At 45.2% G+C, this 27628-nt stretch overlaps 1 protein-coding gene across 2 annotated transcripts in view; it reads right to left on the minus strand.

The window, feature by feature from the left end:
• The window catches only part of TRPM8 (transient receptor potential cation channel subfamily M member 8), a 160015-nt gene that overhangs the window by 38251 nt on the left and 94136 nt on the right, over positions 1–27628 (minus strand). For both annotated transcript variants that reach the window (XM_032753671.2, XM_032753674.2), the window contains 9 exons: positions 25878–25980; positions 24649–24767; positions 18834–19124; positions 16538–16633; positions 15171–15300; positions 13163–13308; positions 10203–10315; positions 9584–9800; positions 1274–1365 (listed from right to left, as the gene is read on the minus strand). In XM_032753671.2, coding sequence (XP_032609562.1) covers positions 1274–1365; positions 9584–9800; positions 10203–10315; positions 13163–13308; positions 15171–15300; positions 16538–16633; positions 18834–19124; positions 24649–24767; positions 25878–25980 — 1307 coding nt within the window. The remainder of the gene's footprint in view (positions 1–1273; positions 1366–9583; positions 9801–10202; positions 10316–13162; positions 13309–15170; positions 15301–16537; positions 16634–18833; positions 19125–24648; positions 24768–25877; positions 25981–27628) is intronic.

A 27628-nucleotide genomic window follows, 5' to 3' on the forward strand; every position in this document is an offset into this window, starting at 1 on the left:
CAAAAAGACACATACACTCATATGTACATTGCAGCACTATTCACAATAGCAAAGACATGAAACCAACCTAGATGCCCATCAGTGGTAGACTGGATAAAGAAAATGTGACACATATACTCCGTGGAATACTACACAGCCATAAAAAAGAACATGGACACAGCTCGAGGCCATTATGCTAAGTGAGTTAATGCAGGAACAGAAAACCAAATACCATATGTTCTCACTTATAAGTGGGAGGTAAATAGTGAGTACATATGGACATAAAGATGGGAATAATAAACACTGGGAACTCCAAAAGGGGGAAAGGAGAGAGGGGGCTGCCTGTTGGGTACTATGCTCACTACCTGGGTTGGTTCAACATGCAAATCAATAATTGTGATTCACTACATAAACAGAATTAAAAACAAAATCTGCACAATCATCTCAATAGATGTAGAAAAAGCTTTCAATAAAATCCAACATCCTTTCTTGATTAAAAAAAAAAAAACTCAACAAACTAAGCATTGAAGGAATGGACTTCAAAATAATAAGAACCGTCTATGACAAATCCACAGCCAATATCATATCGAATGGGCAAAAGCTGGAAGCATTCCACTTAATAACTGGAAGAAGACAAGGATGTTCACTCTCACCACTCATATTCAACATAGTACTAGAAGTCCTAGCCAGAGCAATCCGACAAGAGAAAGAAATAGAAGGTATCCAAATAGGAAAAGAAGAAGTCAAATTATCTCTCTTTTCTAATAATATGATTCTATACCTAGAAAACCTTAAAGACTTTCCAAAGTGTCCTAGAACAGATAAGTGACTTCAGTAAAGTTTCAGGATACAAAATCAATAAACAATAATCAGTAGAATTTCTCTATTTCTATTTATTTCTCCCCATGATCAGGTGCAGAGGCTCATGCCTGTGATCCCAACACTTTGGGAGGCTGAGGCAGGTGGATCCCTTGAGCCCTGGCATTTGAGTCCAGCCTGGACAACATGATGAAACCTCATCTCTACTTAAATCAAAAATTCTCCCCAAAGTCTATAAGAACAAAGAGAAAAATCATGCGGGACCCCTTTTAAATTACACATCAGTGAGAAGGGGAAGAGAGGGGACTCAACTTCATGCCAACCAAGCTGTATCTCTATAAAGCAGACACAATGGTCTTGTGTAATAATCTCTAATGAGTAATAGACTTCCCTTGGGTTTGAAATGTCTGCAGAGCCTTTCTCCACTTTTGTAGTCAAAACACAGAAAATTAGGAAAAGTGATGAGACTACTTACCGAAATACAATTCCTGCTATGAAGTAAAAAAGCCCCAGCGTGTCCATCACATTCCACAGGTCAGTAAAATAATTCACCCCATTTACGTACCACTGCATACAGAAAGGGACAGAGAGGGACATCAGCAGCTTGGAAATATCAATCATTTCCAGATTTTTAAATGTCCACTCATTTTCTTCCAGGTCCTTTTTGAGCCAATGACATGTTTGTTTATTCTTTCATATGCCAAGTGAGCCCTACCACATGCCCCATGCTAATCCAGGAGGATTGGAAAGTAGGTTGCACGCTGGCTGTTCTCCTCTTCATGTCTGCTGGCAAAGTCAGGAAAAAGGATTGATGTATCCTCACCGTTTTTTTCAAGAGGAACCTGCAAAGGGTGAGTACACCCTCCGTAGGCAGATGTAGACTGTCTGGCCACCATGTACAATGGTACAGGCTGTGCACTACACAGTCCTAGGGGGTATTACTCATATTGTTGTCATCGTAGATTTGTGTCATTACTGTAAAATTTTTCTGCCACATGGCAGTAAAACGTCTTGATTAAAAGAAATCTTTTTTTAAAAAAATGTGCACATAGGTGCTGTATACAACATCTATGAGGACAGATGTTGTCCCGGATATGACTGATGGGAACAGTGTGCCTCAGGGACCGATGTGTATGTATTGGTCATTATTCTTTGGAAGAAAGTATGTCAGGAAAACATTGAAACAAACAGAGAGTATCGTTTCTCTTTTCGCATTTTCCCGAAGAGGGAAAGGAGAAGACCACATCTGGATGGCTCCTAAATCAATCCATAAACTGCATTTGGGTAATTCCAGAGTGACCAGCTAATGCTTTCATTTGTCCATCCATTCAAATATATTTACAGAGAGCACATGGAATTCCAAACACCCGTGCCAGGCTCCCGGTGCACGGAAACATTGGATTAGGTGCAATGCTAATTCTCAAGGAATCTACCGTTTGGTGGAAAAGACAGATGTTAAACATGTTGAAAAGAAATGACACGAAGATCGGTATGGGGATGAGACCGAGGCCCTAAGTGAATTCACCTAAGGAAACTAACACTTGTGCAAGGCAGGGAAACAACATCAAAGAAATGTCACCAAGCAAGAGGGCACTTCTTAATGTTACTAAATGAACTCACCAATAGGAGTCCATCTCTTATTCAGATATTATATTTCCTACTTTGCTGCTGAAATCACAGCCTAGAGAGGCTAAGGAACTCGCTCAGCAAGTGGCAGACCTCACGATTCTGAGCCCGAGTCAGTTGCTTCTCCCCACATCACTCTGCTTCTTCAGATCCCACAGAGATCCTACAGTCTCAGATGTGGAAGGGATTCAAGACACGTCATTAATTTCTCAAGAAGCATTTCCTTTCCTTCATTTACAAATTCGAAGAGCAACTTGAGTGGGCCAAGGGGGCGAGGGCACTATGAAATCAAGCACCCAGGAAATGTTAAAATCCCCTAGGTTGGGGCAGCACCATGGGGTGTATCAACAGTCCAGTCACTGTGTGAAGGCTAGACTCTCTCTCTTTTTTTAATTGGTACATAGGATGCTTATTGCAGCATTTTTGTTGCAGAGAAAAGCATAATCTAGGAAAAAGATGTGGTCCACCATTAAAGGAATATTGAACATACTACAATCCTGTTTTTAAAAAGGAACATAGTGATGTCATTTGTCTTGAAGAGATTTCTACAAAGTAAAAGAGAAAGCAAAATGCAGAAAAGTATGGGAAATAGAATCTTGTTTTTGTAAAACAAAGAATGAAGAAAAAAGCCCCTAAACATACATATGCCTACCCTATTTCATTAAACCTCAGATTGTAAGAAATTGCAGTTTCAGAGATGTTAAAATGCGAAAAAAAAATGACATCTCAGATTTGATGTAATACAGTGTGTGTACATAGCACATGGACCAAATAAAAGCAGAAAGAGACACAGCAGTTTATTAACATAGCTCGGGAGGCCTTGTCTTTAGAGTAAAGGTTGAGAAAGTCGGTAGGGAGACTAACAAAGAAGGAAAAAAAGGCTCAACTTAAAAAGCACACACACACACACACACACATGCACACACACTATAATATTCCATTTCTGTGAAATATGTGTGTTTACAAGAAACTAGGCTGAAAACGAGATCTATGCCTAAGATTAACTTGCAGGAATGCCCATGAGAAATTCTCAAAAAGAAGAAAGCAAATTGTAGGGTGATGAACACAGTAGGATTCTATTTGGATAAAAACAAACAAAACACCTGCATACGTTCATATCTTTATGGGCATGAAGAAGGTTGTGGAAGATTATACTCTAGACTGTGCAGGATTATTCTTTATGTAGTCCCACTTGCGATAAGCATTATTACTTTGTGATTTTATAAAACTAAATAAAATAAAAATGGACAAAAATTGAGGGGAAACAGATACATCTTGCCATATAGCTAAAATACATTTGATATTTTCATTTGTATTACAATTGTCTCTGCCAATAACCATTATTATCAGGACTGTAATAAAGGACAAGAGATCTGCTAATGTATTGTCAACATTCTTGTCACCCTGTTCACTCAGTTCAAACATTCTGCCTAGGCTCAGAAACCAAGGCAGGCTCCTTGGGGGAGGCCACAGGAACTGTTCGCTTTGCTGGTGCTAGCAGCCCCAGGGACCCCTCACCAACAATCATTTGCTCTTCTGGTGCCTGGTAAGATAAAGGGGATTGGAAAAGGCCCTCCCTGCTGCTAGCTCCCCACTTAATGCCCTGCTCTGGGAGGCAGGTAGGCACTGCCCCAGCCCAACCTCAGCCCGGGAGACTCTCAGAAGCCTGACCTACATGAAGAGAGACATCGGAAATAGGTCAGTTCTGAGGCTCCAAGTTACCATCACAGGGAGATAACGTGTTTTTAAAGGAAAAGAGGCCTTTTCTCTGAGCAGAATGCCAGGGATAGGCTGTATTCATAAAATCCCAGGACACTATTTCATCATATCTGTCAGGATTTGGAGATTCAACATGCCTCAAAATTGAATGGTGCCCTCTGTGAAGGCATGATGGGACTCATCCATTTTAAATAAACATCCCCAATGTCTGTTTAACAGGCCCAAGGATTATTTAGCAATTGTATTTGCACTTATTGACCGCCTCGTTTCAAAATTCCAAATCAGCATTTCGACATCTGCATTCAGGCAAAGGGACACAGGTACACACGGAAGAGCATGACTTTTTGACACAATCTAAATCAGACACAATCTAAATCAGGTCACACCCTGCCTGGGTTTTTTTTTTCCCCCCCCAACAAGTGTAAACTAGGTTAATTAAGACAGCACCAGGCCAGCAGAACTATTTCTTAGAGGAAAGCAATCCCACTTAGGATGTCAAATGCATGAGTCTGCAGACCAGAAGAGAAACAGCGACCCCGAGTGTCGGATTCTTTTAACGATAAGAATCTCCATGGCTGTGTTCTACAGACCCATTCATGTCGCAGAATCAGAGCTGTAAGGCCGGAAACGCCCTCGGATGGCAGGGCCACCTGGAACACACACTGCCGACCCTAAGCACAGGGCGCTTCCCATACTGTTGCTTTCATACCCAGGATTCCTGAGTTGAAAGTGGCCCATTCAAAGATACTTCTTAAAAATAACAAGAAGAGATACTTAGTAAGCATCCCCCCTTATCCAGCATCACCCACAATGAAGGCAGACAGAATAGGTAGGGGTCAGCCAGACCCCCACCCTTCCTCCCGCAGCCCCCGGGAATTACTTACAGCCCATTGTCCTTCCTCAGTTCTCCTGGGAACCTGCCCCTGTCTACTCCCATCCTGTGTCCCTGCCCTGTGTCCTCCCTGAGCAAAAACACCTCATGCTAACCCTGCCCAGAGCCTTTCTCCAAGGAAAATGTACCTCTCCTGAGTCTCCTCCTGCATGACCCAAACAGGTGACTTAGCAGCTAAATGCACATAGGAAGTTGGCACAGAGTTGTCTGTGATTTACAGACTTCAGATTTTACTGTTGCAAGTCCTCTGGGCCAACCTCCCAGTAAATGTAAGACTCGCCCACTTAGTGCTGCTTGCCGATGCTCATCTCCACTCCTCGAAAGCTCCCGGAAATCATCACGAACTGATAGAACGCTCCACAGGGGAAGAGATCTTCATCTGTTTGGTCCATTGCTGTCTAGAACAGTGCCTGGCACAAAGTAGGGGTGTGAAGTATTTGTTGAAAGGAAGAATGCATGAATGAAATATTTGGATGAAGCCAAGACAAATCTCCCTGCAGCTTCCATCCAGGCCAAGGTCTGCCTTCCAAAGCAACCCAGAACAAGTCCTCTCTCTCAGATTCCTGGGTTTGTGTGCGTGTGTGTTTTGTTTGTTTTTTGGTTTTTGGTTTTTCTGAGATGGAGTCTCACTCTGTCACCCAGGCTGGAGTGCAGTGGCGCAATCTCAGCTCACTGCAACCTCTGCCTCCAGGGTTCAAGCAATTCTACTGCCTCAGCCTCCTGAGTAGCTGGGATTACAGGCACGCGCCACCATGCCCGGCTAATTTTTGTACTTTTAGTAGAGACGGGATTTTGCTATGTTGGCCAGGCTGGTCTCGAACTCCTGAGCTCAGGTGATCCACCCACCTCGGCCTCCCACAGTGCTGGGATTGCAGGCAGGAGCCACCGCACCCAGCCTCTGGTTTCTTTAGATGCCTAAAGGAGTCAAACAACGTCTGGACTTGCACAACAGCTTCCGAGCCTTAATGCAGCAAGGGAGGTAGGGTCAGGGACAGGTAGAGAAATGTTTGGGAGCTTGAGGGGTGAAAAGTAGCAGAAAAAAGACTTTTGACTTTTCATCACCCATTCTGAGAAGAGGCCACCAAAGCGCCCTCTGCCCCAGAGAACACCCTTGAGCTCCTACCTGTGGGGCTGTGGGCAGGGTTCCTCTCCAGCTCCCCAGCGCTGGTCTCCTGAGTGTTACCATGGCCACTCCAGGGCACACAGCCCTTGAGTTGAACTATGAAGACCGTGCTTCATCAATGCATTTACTAAAAACACACATGCTTGTCAGAAACGTGTCGGTGCCAGCTCCTATGCTAGCCCCTGAGGACCAACTGTGAATAAGAAATAACCATCTAAATCAAATCATTCCCATGCCACGCAATTCTGAGCAACAACAGAGTATGTGTTAGGAACTGGAAAAGCTCAAAGGACCTCCCAGTGGGGTTGATGCAAGAAGAGATGCACTAGGGCACCATGCCAGACGTCCATCCTCTCATTCTCTAAATAACCTCTTGCAGGTCAAAAAAAATTCAGTAAGTTACTATTGTAACAGCTATTCGCAATTCCAGATGGTTTTTTCTCCCTCCCCACCTCCGCATTTCTCTCCTCTGTCTCTCTCTCTCTCTCTTTCTCTCTCTGTCTTTCTCGTTCTCTCTCTCTCTCTCTCTCTGCTAATTTGTGCTCATGACTCATTTCCCCACCAGGCTATGAATCCATCGTCACTTGATTCTACTCAGTGGCTACCTTTGAGATGTCAGGCTGGTCGCCTGAGTCATGCAATGTGCTGCTCCAGCTCCTCCCAGACCCCGTGCCTCTTCCAGCAAACTCTGCTGCCCCCACAGAGCTCAAGATCCTGCCTATGAGTCACCACCAAGGGTTGGAGGCCTGTGTGACCTCCCAGGTGGTCCAGCTGCCTCTCCAGTAAGCTGTGCCAGAAAAAGCCTGCCAGGAACCAGCAGGCTGCCCTCCAAGGTTACAAATTTCCACAGACCAGTCAAAATCCTTTGGTGGCCGAGCGCAGTGGCTCACACCTGTAATCCCAGCACTTTGGGAGGCTGAGGTGGGCAGATCACAAGGTCAAGAGATTGAGACCATCCTGGCCAACATGGTGAAATCCCGTCTCTACTAAAAATACAAAAATTAGCTGGGCAGGGTGGTGCGTGCCTGTAGTCCCAGATACTCAGGAGGCTGAGGCACGAGAATCACTTGAACCTGGGAGGCGGAGGTTGCAGTGAGCCAAGATCATGCCATTGCACTCCAGCCTGGGCAACAGAGCAAGATACAATCTAAGAAAACAAAACAAAAAAACAAAAACAAACCATTTGGCACTTACCCCATTCATGGGGCAGACACTGTCCCAGTTGTTCCCAGTCCATGACAAGACATCAGCCAGACCCTCAGAGGGAGTGAGAGGTAGGGGGTGTTGGGGCCTCTCCCACTCCAGTACTACAAAGCCCCCAATCTCACCCTTTCAGCCCCTCCCTCTTGCAAAAGCTAAGCTGGGAATGCTGTCTTTTTGTCCCTGAAGTGACTTTGAAAAGGGTCTTGGTCATGGTCAACTACAAGTGAGAGTGGAGGAAACCAGGCCAGGTCGGGAGAAGGGAAAACACAGGACCTCATCCAGAGTGAGCTCCTGCACCGTGGCTCCAAGGCTCCTAGCTGGATGAGGGCTGCTTCTCACACTCTCTCACTCTGGTCTGGGCCCACTCCGTTTTAAATGATGAATCTCCTTCAGTCTTTCTCTGCTTCCCTCAGACTGTTCCCATTCTCTCGCTGCTGCTGACACATACATAGCAAGGCACAACACAGAGCTAGGAAGTAGGATGGCAGCTAAGAGAAAGAGACTCGTTGTAGGTGTTACAGGTTAAATTGTGTCTCCAAAGATTCAAACATGGAAGTCCTAGCCCCCAGTACCTTGGCATGTGACATTGTTTGGAAACAGGGGCATTGTAGATATAACTAAGTAAAGAGGAAGTCATGCTGAAGTAGGGTGGCCCCTGATCCAATACGACGAATGTGCCCAGGAAGAGCAGAAATTTGGACACAATCACTCATGCAGGAGTCACCCATGAGGACAGGGATCAGAGGGATGCATCGACAAGCCAAGGAATGGTGAAGCTTGCCAGGTGGCCGCCGAAAGCTAGAGGAGAGGCTAGGACAGAGTCTCCCGCACAGCCTTCAGAGGGAATCAGCCCTGCCGACAGCTTGATCTCAGACTTCCGGCCTCTAGAACCATAAGGCAATGAACTTCTGTTATTAAAACCATGCGGTCTATGGTGCTTCATCTTGGCAGCCCTACAGACTAATACCAAGGGCATGGCCCGGGCAGAGCTGTGACTTCCCAGGGCAGTGCATGGGACTCCCTTGGGGCTGATCGGAAGTTAGGGAAATCCCCTGCACATAGCAGGGCCCTGTCCTGGGGGAAGAATTGCTGGTAGGTGAAGCCTGATAATCCTGCTGTTCAACACTGACATGAGTCATTTAGCTTATGCTTCCTCCACCTCCATCCCAGCTCCATTCCCCATCTGCACCTCAGACCTACTAGGCAAGGAAAGGCAGACACAGGTCACCGGTGCCAGGACTCTTCCCACAGGTCATACCCATGGCAGACATCACTAATCGATCAAAACATTCTCCCATTGAGAACAGACAGACCCTTGGAATCTTTCTCAACCCAGGACTGCTGGAAGTCACCAAAAAAAGTCTGTCAGAGTTGGCATGAAAATTTAAGCCAACTTAGGATTCTTATACGAGTCAGTGACTCTGTAAGGGCAAGAATAGCACTCTTTGCCCCTCCAGATTTCTTGTAGCACGTGGCATTGTACCTCGGAAACTGTAAGTGCCTAGAGAGGACAACAGTGACAACAACAGCAGTTCTCAAACAATTTGTAAACTGCTAAGTGTGAAAGGATTTTCTGGGATGAGTTTTCATAATGGTTTAGGGATAACACCAGTTTCACCATCAACATTTATTTCTCCAACAATTACTAACCAAGCGCCTGCTACACGAGTCCTGAGCTAGACTTCTGGGTTCAATGATAGAGAGACGATGCCAAAAAATGAAGGTCTCAAGAAACTGCAGAAAAGCACCATGAATAATTCACACCAGTTCCCTGAAACCCACAGGGAGTTACATGACTTTAAAACATTGTCACTCTGACATGCTGGGCATTAAGATGCTCTTAGCTCAAAAGGCCTGCCAGCTCCCTGCCACTTATCATGCCATGGTAATGGCAGGAACACAAACCACTCCTGATGACGGCAGTGGGTTTATCGTCCAAGGTCTCTCTTTTCTTCGAACACTCCCCGATTCCTGACTAATTCATTTCCATCAATTAACATTCATTAGCGAGCAAAGAATAAACTTGGTACTAGGAGATCTTACTGAATTACTAAGGGTGTGAAAATGCACCTTCACACTCATGGACTAGCACCTAAAGAGAACATTTATTTTGGGAAAATAATGACTTTTGAACTTCAGAAGCAACTTCTATTCCTCTTGGCTTTAGAAAGATGCCTCCCACCGAGGAAGCGAGGGTGTTCCTGCTGTCATGGCTGCCCTACCTGTCTCACTTCATCACAGAAGAGGACAAAGACAAGTGCGTACAGGACCAGCTCGGGGGGGTGTGGCACCGAATGGAAATCCATGAGCAGCACGTAGGCAAACAGCAGGAGGAAGGCAATGTAGAAGACCACGTTCCAGGAGAAGACCACGAAGGGGGAGGTGAAGAACGCCACGTAGTACCAAAGCAGCTTCTTGTGCTTGTCGACAGGTTTCTTCCTGGACCCAGAGATAAGGGCATCGTCAGCATCCTTGCAAGCATGGGACGGGCACAGCCCTCCCCTCCTTCCAAACATAGATAAATACAGACCCACAGCCAGGAGGAAGAGACGGGATCAAAACTATGTCCTAAGATGGACCCAACCCCAACTCAATCCTTGGCATTTTGCAATTAACAAATCCACATTCTGCCCCAGATATTAAAGACACAACCCCACCCCTACCCACTTAAGAGGAAACCCAGGAAAAGTCAGGGGAGAAACAAGACCAAATTCATAGGCACCAATGTAAACATCATAAGTTCCAGGCTTTTTAATCATTTACACGAGAGCACACATATGTGGATGCACATACGCACATTGGCACATACACTCACACACGATTATGTGCCTTGGTTTGTACCTAAATGATACAAAGCCACAGCCCACCAAGGGTATAATAAACAGACACAGGATAATCTTCCAGTTCTTGGTGTCTCGGGAAATCTCTCCATACCATTGCTTAGAAAGAAAATTCTACAGGGAAACAAAGACAGAGAACAAGGTCCTTATTAACACAACTATATGCAGCATGGCATGCAAACTTTCTTCCCTGCCCTACACTTTCCCCAAAATATACAGCTCTTTGAATTAATGCCCTTATATTTTTTGAGACGGAGTTTCACTCTTGTTGCCCAGGCTGGAGTGCAATGGTGTGATCTCGGCTCACTGCGACCTTCGCCTCCCAGGTTCAAGGGATTCTCCTGCCTCAGCCTCCCGAGTAGCTGGGATTACAGGCATGTGCCACCATGCTTGGCTTTTTTTTTTTCTTTTTCTGTATTTTTAGTAGAGACGGGGTTTCTCCATGTTGGTCAGGCTGATCGCGAACTCCCGACCTCAGGTGATCCACCCACCTCAGCCTCCCAAAGTGCTGGGATTACAGGCATGAGCCACCACGCCTGGCCAAACTTGGTTTTATTTTAAGTCTTTTTCTGAGTTGGATTATGTGCACTTTAAAGTAATAGTTGTGTATGTTCAAATTCAATAAACCTACAAATTTTTTTATCTAACTCTCATTTTTATTACATAAGTTTAAACAAGTATCTTTCTGGCTCCTTTGTCTTCAATGATCACAAATTCACAGGCACAGCCAGTACTACCTGTAGGGTCCCCAAGGATTCATTTCTGGAGAAAGACGGGTGATGCTTTTGTCAGGAAACTAAAAGGAAGTTCGGAAGGGGGAGACTGTTGGTGTCTTGACATCAATTCAGGCTGAAATGCATGAAAAAGCTCTCCCCAGACTGTATCAACCCTTGACGTTGGGACAGAAGGGACTTCCACAAAGGTGGAAATTAGAAAACTCATAGTAGCTCTGAGAGTTAGCAGGGGAGCATAGATTCGACCACATCAAAGGACCCGCATCTCTCAAAAAATAGCCCGTCAAGCAGAAGGAGATTGGTGTGTCTCAGGAGCAGAGGAAAAGGGAAACCCAGGGCCTTCGCAGTGCTGGCTAGGAGGGCTGGGACTGACATGCACCCCTCCGGCCCTGGGCACCTACTCTGCCCCTTGGAGGAGGATGGCTGCTTCTGAGGGCCCCTGCCTAGGGCTGCTCCCGCCAGGCGCGTGCTTGACCCATGAAGACTAGTGTCCTGGAACAAGGTGTCAGCTTTCAGCAAACAAACAATTGCAGTTGGTGGGTAAATGGCCGACTGCTTTGCACTGGGCAGGGCAACACTGAAGCAGGTTCTACGGTTTCCCAGAGGTCTCCGGCAGGCTGAGCCCCGGGTGCCCACAGTGGCAACCTCCTCATCAGCACATCATGTCTGTCCCTGTCCCTTCCCTGTCTCACTGGCGCCTCCTGTGCTTCCCAGGCTCACCTCCAGAATAAACTCCTTGCATTGAAACCCTCACTTTGGGGTTTGCTTCTTGGGAGGGGGTGTGGGGGTCGTGGGCAACGAAGACAAGTCTTCCTCACTCTCCTATTCTGCTGGGGTGATGCAGACGCCAGGCCATCACTGAGTGTCACTGTCAGGCCCCAGTCACGGAAATTACAGCATTGGGTTGGGTTCCATGGTCACTGGCAGCATTCTGACCCCACATAGCACCCTGACTATAGAAAGGAAACTCCCGGGCTTGGCCCACTGTGGCCTGATAGTAAGATTTTCAGTGAAATGAATGACTTGGCATCTGATTGAAACCTCAGGATCTGTGAACCTGGACAGGAGTAAACGCCAGCCTCCCCAGGGCCCCAAGTTCTGGGACACAAGCGAGATGGGGTTTGGGGCCCAGGAAGCCATAAGTAGAGTGTGGCCCACCTGGGAAGCCAGCCCAGCCTCCCAGGCACACCCCGACTCCAGCACCAGCCTTACTTCTACCCACTACACTGCAGCAGAGGCTAAAACTGAGCAATAGCAAGACCCTCTCCGTGTGCTCCTTGTCATGGATCAATGCTCTCATTTAATCTAGCTTAGTTGCAGTAGTAAATGGGTTTTGTTCATAAACATTTGGCTGTATGATATCATGGAAAGTCCATGACATGAAAGTTGCAGGCAATCAACATAAGAGCCAATCCCAGTGCTGCTACTTCGCAGCAGTGCAAGCTGGAAGGACATTCCAGAACCTCTCTGAGCTCCTGCATCCTCCTCAGTGAAATGGGATGGCACCCATCCCCACAGGTGCTGTGAAGACGAAATGTGGCCTTGTGTATAACAGCTGTGGCTGACAAGCGTTTGTCCCTCCATCTCTTCCCTTCCCCCTCCCCTTCTCACACCCAACTTCTACCACTGGAACTGTGGGTGAAAAGCTCCTCTCTGCAGCCTGAGACACCAGGTGCAAACTACAATTCATTCACTTCAGCGCAGAAAACCTCTAGACTGCTTTTACCCATTTCACAATAGTTTCCCTACTGTTATCACTACTAATAATAACTGCAATAGCAATAGCTAAATAAAGGACCAACGCCTTTCACATATTATCTCCTTAAATCTTCACAATAACCCTTTATCTGCTACTACCCCATTTTGTAGATGAAGAAACTAAGACTCGGAGAGCTCATGTAACTTGGCCCATCATCACACACTTCATTAGGGGTACAGCGGATGGAGACCCAGGCAGTGGGATCCAGAGACACAGCTCATAATTACGGTGCTGTGTTGTTTGCTTAGTGGAAACTCAAAGAATATTCTTTGTCCTGCACCATCATCTAAAGCATGGACTTCGACCAATGCCTATACTCGGCCATCCCCCACATCATCACCAAACCACTCCTTCTATGGCTTTTATATTGGAGAATAAGATTTGTTTTTAATATTTAATGCCGCTAGTAGCATCTGACATAAAAGCCCCATTTCTGGCCATGTGGTCTGGTGGCTGAGCATGGTTTACCTGGACCCCAGGCTGGGCGATGAAATGCTGGTCTGTGGCCTCCACCGCCAGCTCCAGACAGTTGCTTCCACCCCAAGCTTCACAGGAATAGACCAGCAGCTGTTCTGCCAAGTCTTCGTCACTGCTGTAACACTCAGTGAACAGCTCTACAGCGACATCAGCACAGAGAGAAGCTGGTGTAAGAGCTGCACATGACCAGAACTGTCCTGCTTCCACCCCCAGCCAACCCCTGAATCCAAGAATAGCCTGGGTGTGAGTCCACTCTTATAAAAGGCATAGAAAATGCCATCACAACACAATTCATTACTGAATAGCAGGATTTTCCAAAGGCAAGACAAACCCAGCAGAGCTCCTGATGGCAGCAGATGACAATACCTGCTCACTGGATTGAGCTGCTTTGGACACAGGGAGCCCCTCTCTTTGACGGGCTTCCATCTGGGCTCAGGCAGAAGAGCCTCAGCCACTGAGAAGGGATCTAGACCTTCTGCACCTCCCCACCGCCACCCCCCCATAATCAGAGCAGCCCTTCCTCCACCTCATTTGAACTCTATGCCTTCTTGGTAAGGTTCTTTGGCAGACAAGGCACACAGAAAAAAAAGGCCAGGTGCAGTGCCTCACACCTGTAATCCCAGCACTTTGGGAGGCCGAGGTGTGCGGATCACCCAAGGTCAGGAGTTTGAGACTAGCCTGCCCAACATGGCAAAACCCTATTCTCTACTAAAAATACAAAGAATTAGTCAGATGTGGTGGCAGGCGCCTGTAATCCCAGCTACTCGGGAGGCTGAAGCAGGAGAATCGCTTGAACTTGGCAGGCGGAGCTTGCAGTGAGCCGAGATCACACCATTGCACTCCAGCCTGGACAACAAGAACGAAACTCTGTCTCAAAAAAAAAAAAGAAAAAAAAGAAAAGAAACACTGACCTATTGCATTAGTGTGTGCTTACATTTCATGACCTAATGACAAAGAAATTGCAGTGTAGATCCTCAGAGGAAATTTTTTTAAAGTAAAAATATTAGGAGCCATTGCTTAATTGAGGTCATCCAGAAATGAACTGCTTTGAAATTTTAATAAATAAAAAGAAATAATTAGACACCTTTATTCCAACACAGACAAGCTAAACTCATGAGCATGTTTACATTTGATAAGACACTAGACAAACCTGGATGCAAATACCACGTTGCAAACTTAAAACTGTCAAGTGAAAATGGAAAAAACCGAGAAGGCCTGAAATTCTCATTTAAAATCCTGTTCAGAGGCAATCGGTTCCGGATTTCTCACCTTCCTGAATGATTGAGGCCTCTGTGCAAAGGGCATTGACAAGCTTTGTTCGAGGACTGACTAGCAAACAGCAGTCAGGCGTCCTGAGACACGCCAGGAGAGTAATGCTTAGCGGAGTATCGTCCACTCCAGGCAATAAGTAATCTCAGCTGCAGCCCTAATAGAAGCTCAGCGTGTCCTAACTTCAGGGAGCTGCAGGGCAACCATTATTCAAGTTACCCCTTGGGAACCGAGGCGAGGGGAAGCAACCCGAGATGCTGCTCAGGCTGCTGCTTTTGCCATGAGTAACAAACCATGAGTGTTGCAGGCCCAGGGGCTGGGTCCTCTGGCAGTGTGTGCATATGAAACTGGCAGGCTAACTGGTTAGTGCACAAGTCAGGTAAAATCTCAGCCCTGTCACAGTGTTGTAACAGCATCCAGAAATACCCCCCACCCCCCAAAAAAATAGTCCAGTGCTCCCTGAGTTGCTTAGAACTGGGCCTGGGTATGGCCCTGGGTGGCCATGGGATCAGAGAGCCCAAGATTTCCCACGTTCATTCTTGGAAAATTCCATATGTGCCAGGACTGAGGAGCTCGTGGCATCCAGACCTTGTGGTCTGCAGCCCTCAATCAGGCTGGGGAGCTTGGACATGCCACGGACCTCTACCATCTGGCCTGTGAGTGCCACTGACAATGTCTGTGCCGCATAGAAGATCTGTGCCCACCACAGCATCCCACACTGTGGACTCACCAGCCGCCCGGGTCTCGTACTCATTAGCCAGCTCCTCGGACTCCCCAGCAGCATTGATGTCGTTCTTCACTTTGGCCAGAGTCTTCAGAAGCTTGCTGGCTCCCAGGGCTGCCAGAGTGCAGCCCCTGGTCTTTTTAGGGGGGTGGAGAATTTTAAGATTAATTCTTTTTTTTTCTTTTTTTTTTTTTTTGAGACGGAGTCTCACTCTGTCACCCAGGCTGGAGTGCTGTGGCGTGATCTTGGCTCACTGCAACCTCCGCCTTCCAGGTTCAAGTGATTCTACTGCCTCAGCCTCCCGAGTAGTTGGGATTATAGGCACCCACCACCACGCCCGGCTACTTTTTGTATTTTTAGTAGAGACGGGGTTTCGCCATGTTGGTCGGGCTGGTCTCGAACTCCGGACCTCAGGTGATCCACCAGCCTCAGCCTCCCAAAGTGCTGGGATTACAGGTGTGAGCCACCAAGCCCAGCCTAAGGTTAAGTCTTAATCCCTTGAAATGGTCAAGTCAACGTTAATGTCCAACAAGAATGTATTCATGGCAAAAGCAGGAAATAGTAGAATCAATTTGATGGGAGGGGTTAGGGAATGTGGTCAATACGTGCAAATGGAAACTGCTGTGGGGTCAGGGAGCCCGAAGCTCAACCTAGGAACTATTCATAATGATTCAAAGTAAAATTTTTAATGAACACAAAATAACTTGGAACCTGAATATGTTCGCAGTCTTGAACATAGAATTAGCATATAAAACATATTAAGACTAATGCCATGAGAAACTGACAGTAAGACCATGATAGTGGGAGGTCTAATTCACTCTCATACTGGAATAGCTCAAAGGTTGAGTGGGGCCTGGGTAAGAACACAGAAGACCTGAACAACGTAACTTTAAGACTGAGTGTGTGAATTCAATATTCAATGTCTAAGCTTATCTCTCAAAATAAAGTAATGCGAGTGTCCATAAACCATTTACAAAAGTTCTTACATGCTAAATCACAAGGAAAATTCTCAATAAACTTTCCAAAGCGGAATTTTTTTAAGGCCCTACCTCTTGTCCATAATGTGATAAAGCTGGAAATTAATTTTTAAAATCAAATGTGAATACCTCATCCACTTGGAAAACAATCACACACCCACACACACCTGAGAAGCAGGTGCCTGCTGGACTGCCCCCCAAGCCCGACTACTTTCCAGGGACGGTCCCTCCCAAGCACTCCTTCACCAACATGGAACAGAGACCATGTTCATCTGACCTCAGACATCCCATTTCACTGATGATGTCTTATATTAGGCACGTTAATTTTGAGAGGATCAGAACTGTTATAACAAAGCACACATTTGGTGTAAATCTGTTGTGGGCTTGGGCACTTACCTGCTCCCAAATGACTTTGGAGAGTTCCTTCTTGTTCTGAAGAATGGCCCAGATGAAGAGAGCTTGCAGGGGGTGACGAGTAATAGGAGACACGTCCTGGGGGGTTAGAGCATGTGATCAGCATGTGCAAATGAAAACTGTTCTGGGATGAGGAAGCCCTAGGAGAGTAGCCCGCGTTTGGAGGGCTCTGTGGCTTTGTGCGTGACTCCATTCTCACAGTACAGTGATGTGATTTTCACCTCTGCAACTCATTGGGTGGTCTAATTTTGACACCAAATCTTTCATCTGTCATAAAAGACAAAGTACAACTAGATGAAAAGGTATAAAGGGTGAAAAAAGCCCTGACAGCAATTTGAAAACTGAATGACTCCTGACAGGCTGACAGAAGGCAATTCCTTCTCATATAACTCTGTTTCTCTTCTAGAAAAAAATTCTTCAAACTAGATTACAACTTTCCTATGGCTTAAGTTCAATTATCCCAACATAAAACTGTGGCTTATTTCTTTGGACTGTTATTCAAACATTCGATGCCTAACCTATCAATTAGAATCCCAGCTCCTTTCAGCATTCTGTACCTTTCAAGGGAAACTTTTCAGATAGAAAACAACTAAATGGATATAAGTAATATATTCCTTTTCAACTTCTTTACAGATTTTACCAACGTATAAAATGCATGAGGCATATTATGCATATTGCAGAGAAATTTCACATGAATATAGTCAAACAGAAGCTCTTTAAACACTTCCAATTCCTGCAAACACCTAGTGCATTTAGATTTTTGCAACATACATACACGCACTCTAAAAATTCCATGATTACAAAAGATAATGACCTAGTTTGGGTTTCCCCAGAAGAAATCTGAGACAAGGATTTGAGGCAAGTAGTTTATTTTGGACGCGATCTCAAGGAAACCAGTGGAGAATTGCGGAAATGATACCAGAAAAAAAGGGAACCCAATAAAAAGTGCATTATCAAGTCAATTATCTTGGTGGATGACTAGAGATTAGCCCCACTAGCCAACTCTAGGAGCCAGAGTAGAGCACAAACCTTAAAGTCAGCTCCTTCAAGTGGAGGTATTTGTACACTACTGGGCTCTGATCAGGACAAACTTTCGGCAAAGAGTTACAGGTGCTGGCAATTGGAAACTGGGCCTTCCTATACTCAAAATGAGAAGTCCTGTGGGATTATAGGTGTTACAGGCACAAAATTGTCTCAAGTGAATATCCAGATTTATCCCTTTGAAAACATGCACTTCCCCTTTTACTCACAAAAGAACACATGTCCATTCTTCAGTCCTTCACACGCATGGGCAGCAGGCAGCTATTTTAGGCAGATCATGGCCGGTGGACTACGACATGAGCATGCAGCTATTTGTTTGCCCCATTCTCTGTTAGATACCTTCAGAAAGTATACCACCCCAAGCTCTGCAACTAAGAAAACCTGAGGCTGGGAACGGTGGTTCACGCCTGTAATCCCAACACTTGGGAGGCCGAGGCGGGCAAATCACCTGAGGTCAGGAGTTCGAGACCAGCCTGGCCAACATGGTGAAACCCTGTGTCTACTAAAAATACAAAAATTAGCCAGGCGTGGTGGCTGACGCCTGTAATCCCAGCTACTCGGGAGGCTGAGGCAGAAGAATCGCTTGAATCTGGGAAGCGGAGGTTGCAGTGAGCTGAGATCAGGCCACTGCACTCTAGCCTGGGCAACAGAGCAAGACTCTATCTCAAAAAAAAAAAAAGAAGAAAAGAAGAAAAAAGAGGCCGGGCACAGTAGCTCACACCTGTAATCCCAGCACTTTGGGAGGCCAAGGCGGACAGATCACACGGAGAGGAGTTCGAGACCAGCCTGGCCAAAATGGTGAAACCCCATATCTACTAAAAATACAAAAATTAGCCACGCATGGTGGCAGGTGCCTGTAGTCCCAGCTACTCAGGAGGCTGAGGCAGAAGAATTGCTCGAACCCAGGAGGCAGACATTGCAGCGAGCTGAGATTCGGCCACTGCACTACAGCCTTGGTGACAGAGCGAGACTCCATCTCAAAAACAAAAAAAAGAAAAACTGCAACTAGTCTGAAATATAGTGTAGTATAGAGCATAAAGCAAGACATTAGAAATAGCAGAGACTCACCCTATAGACAGACGCCTTATCTTAAGTAAAGTGAGTTAAAAAAATTAACACTGTCACTGTGTTAAGTATTTTATGGCAATAAGATAGAGAGTAGGGAAAATGAAGATATCTTAGGAGGGAAGCCTCAAAACATCCCACAACTCAAGCAGGCAATTCTCCCAGTACCTACGTGGAGTTCTATGTCCATCTCGTCCCGGCCATTTCTGTCTTCCTTCCGGAAGCCTCTTCGGAAGTTCGCAACCAGTTTCCAGACAAACGTGAGGAGGGCGTCATTATAGGAATTCTTGGCAATCTGCAGATTCCGGTACACGAGGGTGCTGAAGTGGTTGGAGAAGAGTTCAGTGAGGACATCATGGGTGAGAAACTTCCGCAGGTTCAAGCCGTTCTCCAGAAAGAGGCGGACAAACTTGGGTCTGTCCTTTATGAGAGCCGTAAACATGACTTCTTGAAGGTCAGCAGACTAAGGAGAAAGAACAGCGACAGTACTAACAATACTATAAAAACATGGTAAGGAAAACACTAGGCATTTTTCTTCCTCAGTAGCACCGTATTTCCAGCCACAGAATAATAATATCTTCAACTTCTCTTTCAATCCTGTCTTGATAACAAAGTTTATCTTTTTTCCATTTTAATACAACAGAGGATTACAGTTCAAACCTCTAAACAGGGGAATGGCATGGTGAAATCTTTGTCATCAGCTAGATGTGAATTTGGATGTGACTTGGCCCCTTGCGAAAGTGGAGATAAATACACCCATGTGGAGATAATGTTGGTCAAAAATTTTCCCCAGTATTAGACATAGAGGAAACACTCCATCAGGGGGTGGGGGTGTGGGGGTAGTAGTACAGCTGGAACCACCTCTCTGAAGTCGACAGTAGACACCAGTTATGACCCAGACACAAGTGCTGTCTCTACGCTGCACTGTGAGATCTGCTGCCCTTCACAGATGCCCAGGAACCTTCTATTATGGTGACTGTGTTCTCAAATACAGGTGTTAAAATAGAATGTATCAAACTATATGCAAACCACATGCCACCAAACCAATGTCTGCTCATGTTACATACCAGTAAGTCACTGGAACACTTGACACTAATACTTGATTGTTAACTATCTCTAGCTCTACATTCTGGGCTTCTGACAAAATTTAGCCCATAGGAACTTACGGAGAATCTTAAGAAACATCACTAGCATTTTGGGAGGCCAAGATGGGAAAACTACTTGAGGTCAGGAGTTTGAGACCAGCCTGGCCAACCGGGTGAAACCCCATCTCTACTAAACAAAACAAAACAAAACAAAACAAAGCCAGGTGTGGTGGTGCGCACCTGTAGTCCTAGCTACTCGGGAGGCTGAGGCACGAGAATTGCTTGAACCCGGGAGGCAGAGGTTGCAGTGAGCCAAGATCACACCACTGCACTCCAGCCTGGGTGACAGAGCAAGACTCCATCTCAAGAAAAGAAAAAAAAAAAAGGATCATTGATGTTTACTTCAGACACAGAAGTAAACACTGAGGCTTTGCCATCAGTGGACTACAGGCCACTCCAGCTCTCAATTGTGTTCTGTGTGCCCTCTATAGCATTTCTTACAATTTTATTCCACTGACAACATTTAAAAATTAGAAAGTTCATCAAAATCTACATTTCCAGCGTTAAGAGTTAAGAGTAAAAGCTGCCAGGCACAGTGGCTCACACCTGTAATCCCAGCACTCTGGGAGGCCAAGGTGGGCAGATCAATTGAGGTCAGGAGTTTGAGATCAGCCTGGCCAACATGGTGAAACCTCATCTCTATGTCTCTACTAAAAATAAAAAAGTTAGCCAGGTGTGGGGGCAGGTGCCTGTAATCCCAGCTGCTGGGACGCTGAGACAGGAGAATCGCTTGAACCTGGGAGGCAGAGGTTGCAGTGAGTCAAGATTGCACCTCTGCACTCCAGCTTGGGTGACAGAGTGAGACTCCATCTCAAAAAAAAAAAAGGCTGGGCACAGTGGCTCATGCCTGTAATCCCAGCACTTTGGGAGGCTGAAGTGGGTGGATCACCTGAGGTCAGGAGTTCGAGACCAGCCTGGCCAACATGGTAAAACCCCGTCTCTACTAATAATGCAAAAATTAGCTGGGCGTGGTGGCGCACGCCTGTAATTCCAGCTACTCCAGAGGCTGAGGCAGGAGAGTTGCTTGAATCTGGGAGGCGGAGGATGCAGTGAGCTGAGATCATGCCATTGCACTCCAGCCTGGGCAATAAGAGCAAAACTCTGTCCCCATCTCCCCCACACAAAAAAGAGTAAAAACCAGCAGCTCCAACAAAGTCAACATGGGAACCATCAGCGGGAGCCAAGGGGCAGCTGCTTCCCGGAGCTTTGGATCTCCAGCTCCCCACAGTCCCCACCACTCCTCCCTGGGACCCACCGGCCCACTTACTCTCTTACATTGCATGTCTGACCCCTGGTCTAGGTGGATGTCTTCTGCCCACAGCAGCATTAACGAGTTTTGTTCCTGCCTAATGTTGGTCTCATGGGGATCACACATTGCCTAGGGAAGGAGTTGTCAAGGGTTCCTTGAGTCCCCACATTGTGGATGCAGCAGGGCTTAGCACGGGAAGAGGGGGCTACCTCTGGAACGATGGCAACTATGATTTCTCCTCTGTCCTCAAAGGAAGTGTTCCTCATGTCCAGCATTTCACTTTTCTTTCTAAATCCATTGGCCTTTCCACTGGTCACACACTCGCTAGCATAGGGCAGTGGTTCTCAAACTTTAATCAGAACCACCTGGAGGGCCCAGTAAATGCAGAATGCTGGGAGTCAATATTGGAATTTCTGCAAGTCTGAGGTGGAGACTGGTGATTTGCAAGGTAACAAGTGCCAAGGTTATTCCCAGACTGCTACCAGTCCACCTTGAGAACCACCAGCATATGGGAAGAGGCTTTGCCATCAGTGACATCTTTGCTTTCAAACTTTGATTCTACCATTTTCCAGCCATGTGATCTGGAATATCGTGTCTCTGAGCCTCAGTTTGCTCTTCTAAGAAACAGATGGTTGCGAGGATGAAATAAGCTAACGCAGGTCAAATTCCTTTCAGAGATTCAAGTTCAGAGCAGGCCCTCAAAAAACCATCAGCAACTCCCCCTGCCATGATACCCATGGAGCCCTGATTTAATAACCACAAAGGGGATCATCCGTGCTGTGGATTGGTATGACAGGCAAGTAAACACACACAGGGAAACTGCTTGGGCACTGTAAAAGGTCACAGAAATATTATCAGCATTCCAGAGATTTTTATTTTTAAACAAATAATGCTTCATGTGTGCCAATGTTCTAAGCACTTTAGAAACATTATCTGATTTAATCATCATAACAGCCCAAGGAGATAAGTACTACTATTATCGTCATCTCCATTTCCAGATGATCAGTTGGGTACTGGTAAACACTGAACCACTGGCTCTCTCAAAGAAAATAGAAGCCCTAATTTGTAGTGTTTGCTGATTCCTATGGTGTAAATACTCCCATTGTGGCCAAGTTTCAGCTACCAATGTGACATCACTAAACATGGAATCGGGAAGAGATGTGGAGTGGCTCACCATTGTATAGCATCTCCAGCTTCCAGATACAATACACACAATTGGCCTTCAGAGCAAAGATAACAGTAAATGTAGTCAAATAATTTAACAATGATATGATTATTGATTACCTTTGTAATTCTATAGAATTCTATAAAATCTATGTAATTCTAAGTTTGAATAATTTAATTTTTTTGTTTTTTGGGGTTTTTTTGTGTGTTTGTTTGTTTTGAGACAAGATCTGGCTTTGTTGTCCAGGCTGGAGTGCAGTGGTGCGATCTCAGCTCATTGCAACCTCTACCTCCTGGGCTCAAGCCATCCTCCCACCTCAGCCACCTAAGTAGCCTGGACTACCGGTGCATGCCACCATGCCCAGCTAACTTTTGTTTTTTGGTAGAGGTGGGGTTTTGCCATGTTGTCCAGGCTGATCTCAAACTCTGGGACTCAAGCAATCCTCTCGCCTTGGCCTCTCAAAGTGCTGGGATTACAGACATGAGCCACTATGACCAGCCAAATATAACTGATTAATAATGACTGTATTTAACAACCAACTCAAAAAATCTCTAAAAATTTAGCAGTTGGCTCTTGCAAGCCAATAAAAGCTGGCTCTAACATGCCACTGTAGGAGAAAACTGAGGCATAGGGAGGTTAAGTAACTTGCCCAAAGTCATGCAGATGGGCTGGCTCCAGAGTCCATTTCCTTAGCCATTGTGCCCTTAACCCTTAACCATCTTTAGCTGAGTTAATAAAATTAAATGTACCATTCACGATGTGCCTAAGTTTATTTGTACCATTTGACCTCACTTAAATAGAACATTTCACACACAGTAATTCATTTATGAATCAATTGACTGGACCTACTTATAGTTCCACTTTCCCTCCACTAATTAAAGCCTTGCAATGTGCAGCAGGGTTCATTGTACTACAAACACCACACACAAGATAATGTTTGCTAAAGGAATGAATAATTTAAAAATTCATAAACCGTTATTTTATTTATGCTGCTCTCATTAAAACTGATCGCATGTTAATATAAATCGAGTCTTAGTCTTTGATTATACAATAGGCCTGAAAGTGTTTTATGCCAAGAATGAAAGTTATGAAATATATGCACCTTCAAATCTATACATACATGTATAAAATTATATATATTATCACGGCCCCCTAATGACTGAAATTAATTTGGAAAAGCTGAAAACAAAGAAGCAGCCTTATAAAACTGAGTGTGATGATTCATAATAATTTTCATTGAACAAGGCTCCTAGGGCTGACTGCACTTTAGTCGTACACAGGAGGATACTGCTGGAAAATGCAATCCTAAAATACTAATCACATTGAAAAGTGAGAAAATGCAGTCTGCTAGAAAGAAAAAAAACCCGTTTTTATTGCATGTGCAACTTCCATATTAAAGGTGCTCATGTGGTTAGGGGAGTCCTGAGTTTCTAGCTCTAAGACAACAGTCACCAATCTTTTTGGCACCAGGGGCCAGTTTCCTGGAAGACAATTTTTCCATCGACCAGGTTGGGGGGATGGCTTTGGGATGACTCAAGAGCATTACATTTATTGTGCACTTTATTTCTATTATTATTACATTGTAATATATCATTAGATAATTATACTACTCTCCATAATGTAGAATCAGTGGGAACCCTGAGCTTGTTTTCCTGCAACTGGACAGTCCCATCTGGGGGTGATGGGTGGCAGTGACAGATCATCAGGCATTAGATTCTCATAAGGAGCGCACAACCTAGATCCCTCACGTGTGCAGTTCACAACAGGGTTCACGCTCCTATAGGAATCTAATACCACCACTGATCTGACTAAAGGCAGAGCTCAGGCAGTAAGCGAGCAATGGGGAGCTGGTGTAATACAGATGAAGTTTCACTTGCTCGCCCACTGCTCACTTCCTGCTGTTCCTAACAGGCCATGGACTGGTACCCCTGCTCTAAGACATTCACTGGGGAGCGTCAGTCAAGTTGTTCTATTTGTCTCTTATGCATCTCACTAGGACAGTTCTCTAATCAGAATTTGGCTAGGCAGGTGGGGGCAGGGAGCAAAAAGAGTGCTGCCGTCTTGATTTATAGCTGAGCTACTTTCAATCATCTAGCATATATTTTTCCCATACTTCTGCCCACGCACATCCAGGAAGAGATCTGCATCTCTACACCCAGATGGACAATCACCCTCACGTTGCGGCTGAAGGCAGTGTGGAGTTGATATTATTTTATACCATTTATTTTTGTTATCTCTTCACAACAAACCTACTAAGTCAATGTTATGATCCCATGCTGCAGACAAGGAAATTAAGCCTCAGCAATCCAGAATAGAACAATCCTTTAAGAGATTCAGTATTGAAGACCTTGTTGGAAATGGACCAGCCATTGCCCAGACCACTGTCCAGACCCAACACTGGAAAAACCCAGGAGAGCTTCGTGCTTACCTCCCATCGGCGGTCATTGGTGAAAATCTCATCATTGGCTAAGTCCAGCTGGTTCCACTCCAGCAGAAGCTTCAGCTGCCCATTCCAGTTATCCTTGTCTTGCTCATTGGTGCTGAAGGCTGTAAAAGGGCAGGAAAAGACGCAACTCACCAAAGGCCCAGAAATAAGAGTCAGAACCATTCAGTGTGGCCAATTATCAGAGCTATTTATCACAGGTGATGCTAAGCGTGTTCTCCTACATTCAGACCCTCAAACTGTCATTCACTCTATCTTCACTCATTCTTAACCACATTCTGTATGTCCCAAAGTTTATAATGGGGATCAACTCAGGCTGCAGTAATGTTTTTCCATTGCATATCCTAACAGTGTAATAATGGTATAGTAAAGGTTTTTTCCATAGATTCAGATTCCATAGTATTATATTTCAAGGCCGTATCTGACTTATGCTACAGCTAAATCTATGAAACAACAAGCCACCTTTCAACAATGTCATTCTTGTCTTTTCCAGAGCTAATATTTTCTGCATCTATGTATCTGTGCAGATATAATTCCATTTTAATAAATATCTTTATAACCAAATGTCTGGCAAGTACAATAAGAATAATTCTAATAAACTGCTAATGCTTTAATTGCACTTCCGATGTGCCTGGCTCTACTCTAGCTAATTTACATGTATCAGTCACACAATTCAAGTCTAGACAACCAAGGATCTATTTACTATGGATAACATCCACTTTATGGAATTCTAAAGCAGCAAAGATCATGAATGAGAATTTTTTAACCCGAGGTTCATTCATAAGGCTCAGGAAATTTGTAAACCCCTGAAATTAAACGCAAAATTGCTTATGTGTGAAGTACGTGTGCATATGTGTACAAATATGTAGAATGCTAGGACAAAGATCCATAGTTTTGCCATATTCTCAAAGGAATCTGAGGCCCAATAAAAAATCATTTTTAACCACTGTTAGAAATAGCTCTTTGGAGACTACTGTGATTGTGTTTGACCGGTACTTTAATGACATAAAAATTATTATTCTATCAAATACATATGACCAAGGAGATTCACCTCACCAGGGCAAGCATAGTTATTCTAGTTTCCAATCTAGGATCATCAAAATTAAGTACAAGTTTGCCTTTCAATAAAGCTGTTTTATAAAAGAAATGTACTCATGAAAAGCCACAGAAGGCAACACAAAGCTGACACTTCAAAAGGAGCTATTTTTACTCACCTTTGTATAGAGCGTAGGAGATGGCATTGCTCACAATTTCATCCCCAGCTTCTTCCATTTTAATAACTGTTAATAGGTGAGAACATTCGAGAATTTCTTTGAGCTGGCAAAATTAAAGAACAAAGTTGTCAGCCAACAGATTTTAGGCATGAGGAGCATAAACTTCTTTCTTTTTGTGAGAGATCTTTTTAAAAAGACCACCTGTAGTGGAGTTCCGGATCAGCTTCTCATTTCTGAATTGTAATGAGTCCTTGACTACAGTGAGAATAAAGTATTGGTTATACACGTATCAAAAAGCCCCTATCAAAAAGCTGAGAGCCTCATTTGACTACAGATGTGTGCGTCTGTGTGCATGTGCGTGTGTGTGTGTGTGTGTGTGTCACAAAGCTTGGCACATGGCAGATGCTCAGTTATTAAGTGACCAAGTAAATAAAGAAGGGACAACAGAAGACCATAGACACCATCCAAGTGTGCCCATAAAGATTTAAACAATAGGAAATAAAAGCTCAAATGCAAACAAGAAAGAAGGCTTGGAAACTGGAGAAACAGATTAAGAATTTTCTATATTGTCCTTTGTTATTTTTCTGTGTTTAATTTTAGGACGTTTTAAAAAATAAAGAACCCCGTAATTCCAAGGTTATGAGCATTGGCAAGCTCAGCAGGAGCTTGGTGAGAAGGGCCCCTTCTAGCCAAGGGAGCAAGTCTGGTTTCCATTAGACTGAGTTTGAGGTAGTGGTGGGTTTCCCTGGCAACGTTTGGAAATAAGGATCTGGAACTGCAGAGGCTCCGCTGGGTGGGAGACGAAGTCTCAGGGTCTGGCTGTTTGAAGGTGGCAAGAAGAGCCCTTGGACTTGGAAATTAGAAGGCGAGCTTTTGAGGCTGCAGCTGCCTGGGAAAGGTGGTGATGGAGGTCTTAGTTCAAAGCACCCAGGTAGGTGATGAGGAAATGAATGAAAACTGCGGGAAAAGACCAACCATGGAGATTTTGAAGGAGAGGGTGGGCGGGGATGATAGCATGAAGGAAAGGCCCTCTTCATCTGTCTGCAGCCTTTGTTCAGGCTGAAGAATAGGGGTCCAGCTAGGACTGACGGAGGGGGAGGAGGGGTGAAGTTCCCAAAATTCTACGGCACAAGTGGAGGTGGGCAGTACCAAGCAGTTATTTTTATTTTCCTTTGAAATAAAAAGGGAGAAGAAAATGAATATGGATACCAAGTAAACCGATGGGCCCCAGAGACGGCCGCAGGGGCCCCGTAGCTGGGACTCCATCCTGCATACGCCTGCCTCCTCCATCCTCTGCCCCACTGCTGCCACAGTGAGCTCTCCTGAACACAACTCCCATCTCGTTTTTTCCCTGCTTGAAACCGTTTAATGATATCCCATTACACTTGAACAAGACCAAACGGGGCTCAGGGAGCCTCCTGGGCTGGGCCCTCACAAGTTCTTGAGCTCCCACTCACCATTTCCACCCTCACGGCTGTCTTTCACTCCTCAGGCATGCCTCCCACCTCAGGACCTTTGCACATGCTGTTCCCACCACCACCACAACCCCAGCCCCCACCTCGTTAACTCTCTCCATCCTTCAGATCTTGGCTCCCACGTCACTTCCTCCGGGAAGCCTTCCAGAAAGCCCCACACCAGGCCAGGCTCCCTCGGCACCTGCCTTTTTGTATCCATGTTACCTTTCTTCCAAACACCCATTTCAGCTTGCAGTTACATAATGCACTGTACTGTCATCACTCAACGTAAACCTT

This window comes from Hylobates moloch, unplaced genomic scaffold, assembly GCF_009828535.3.
Source record: "Hylobates moloch isolate HMO894 unplaced genomic scaffold, HMol_V3 SCAFFOLD_1, whole genome shotgun sequence".
Lineage (NCBI taxonomy): Eukaryota > Metazoa > Chordata > Mammalia > Primates > Hylobatidae > Hylobates > Hylobates moloch.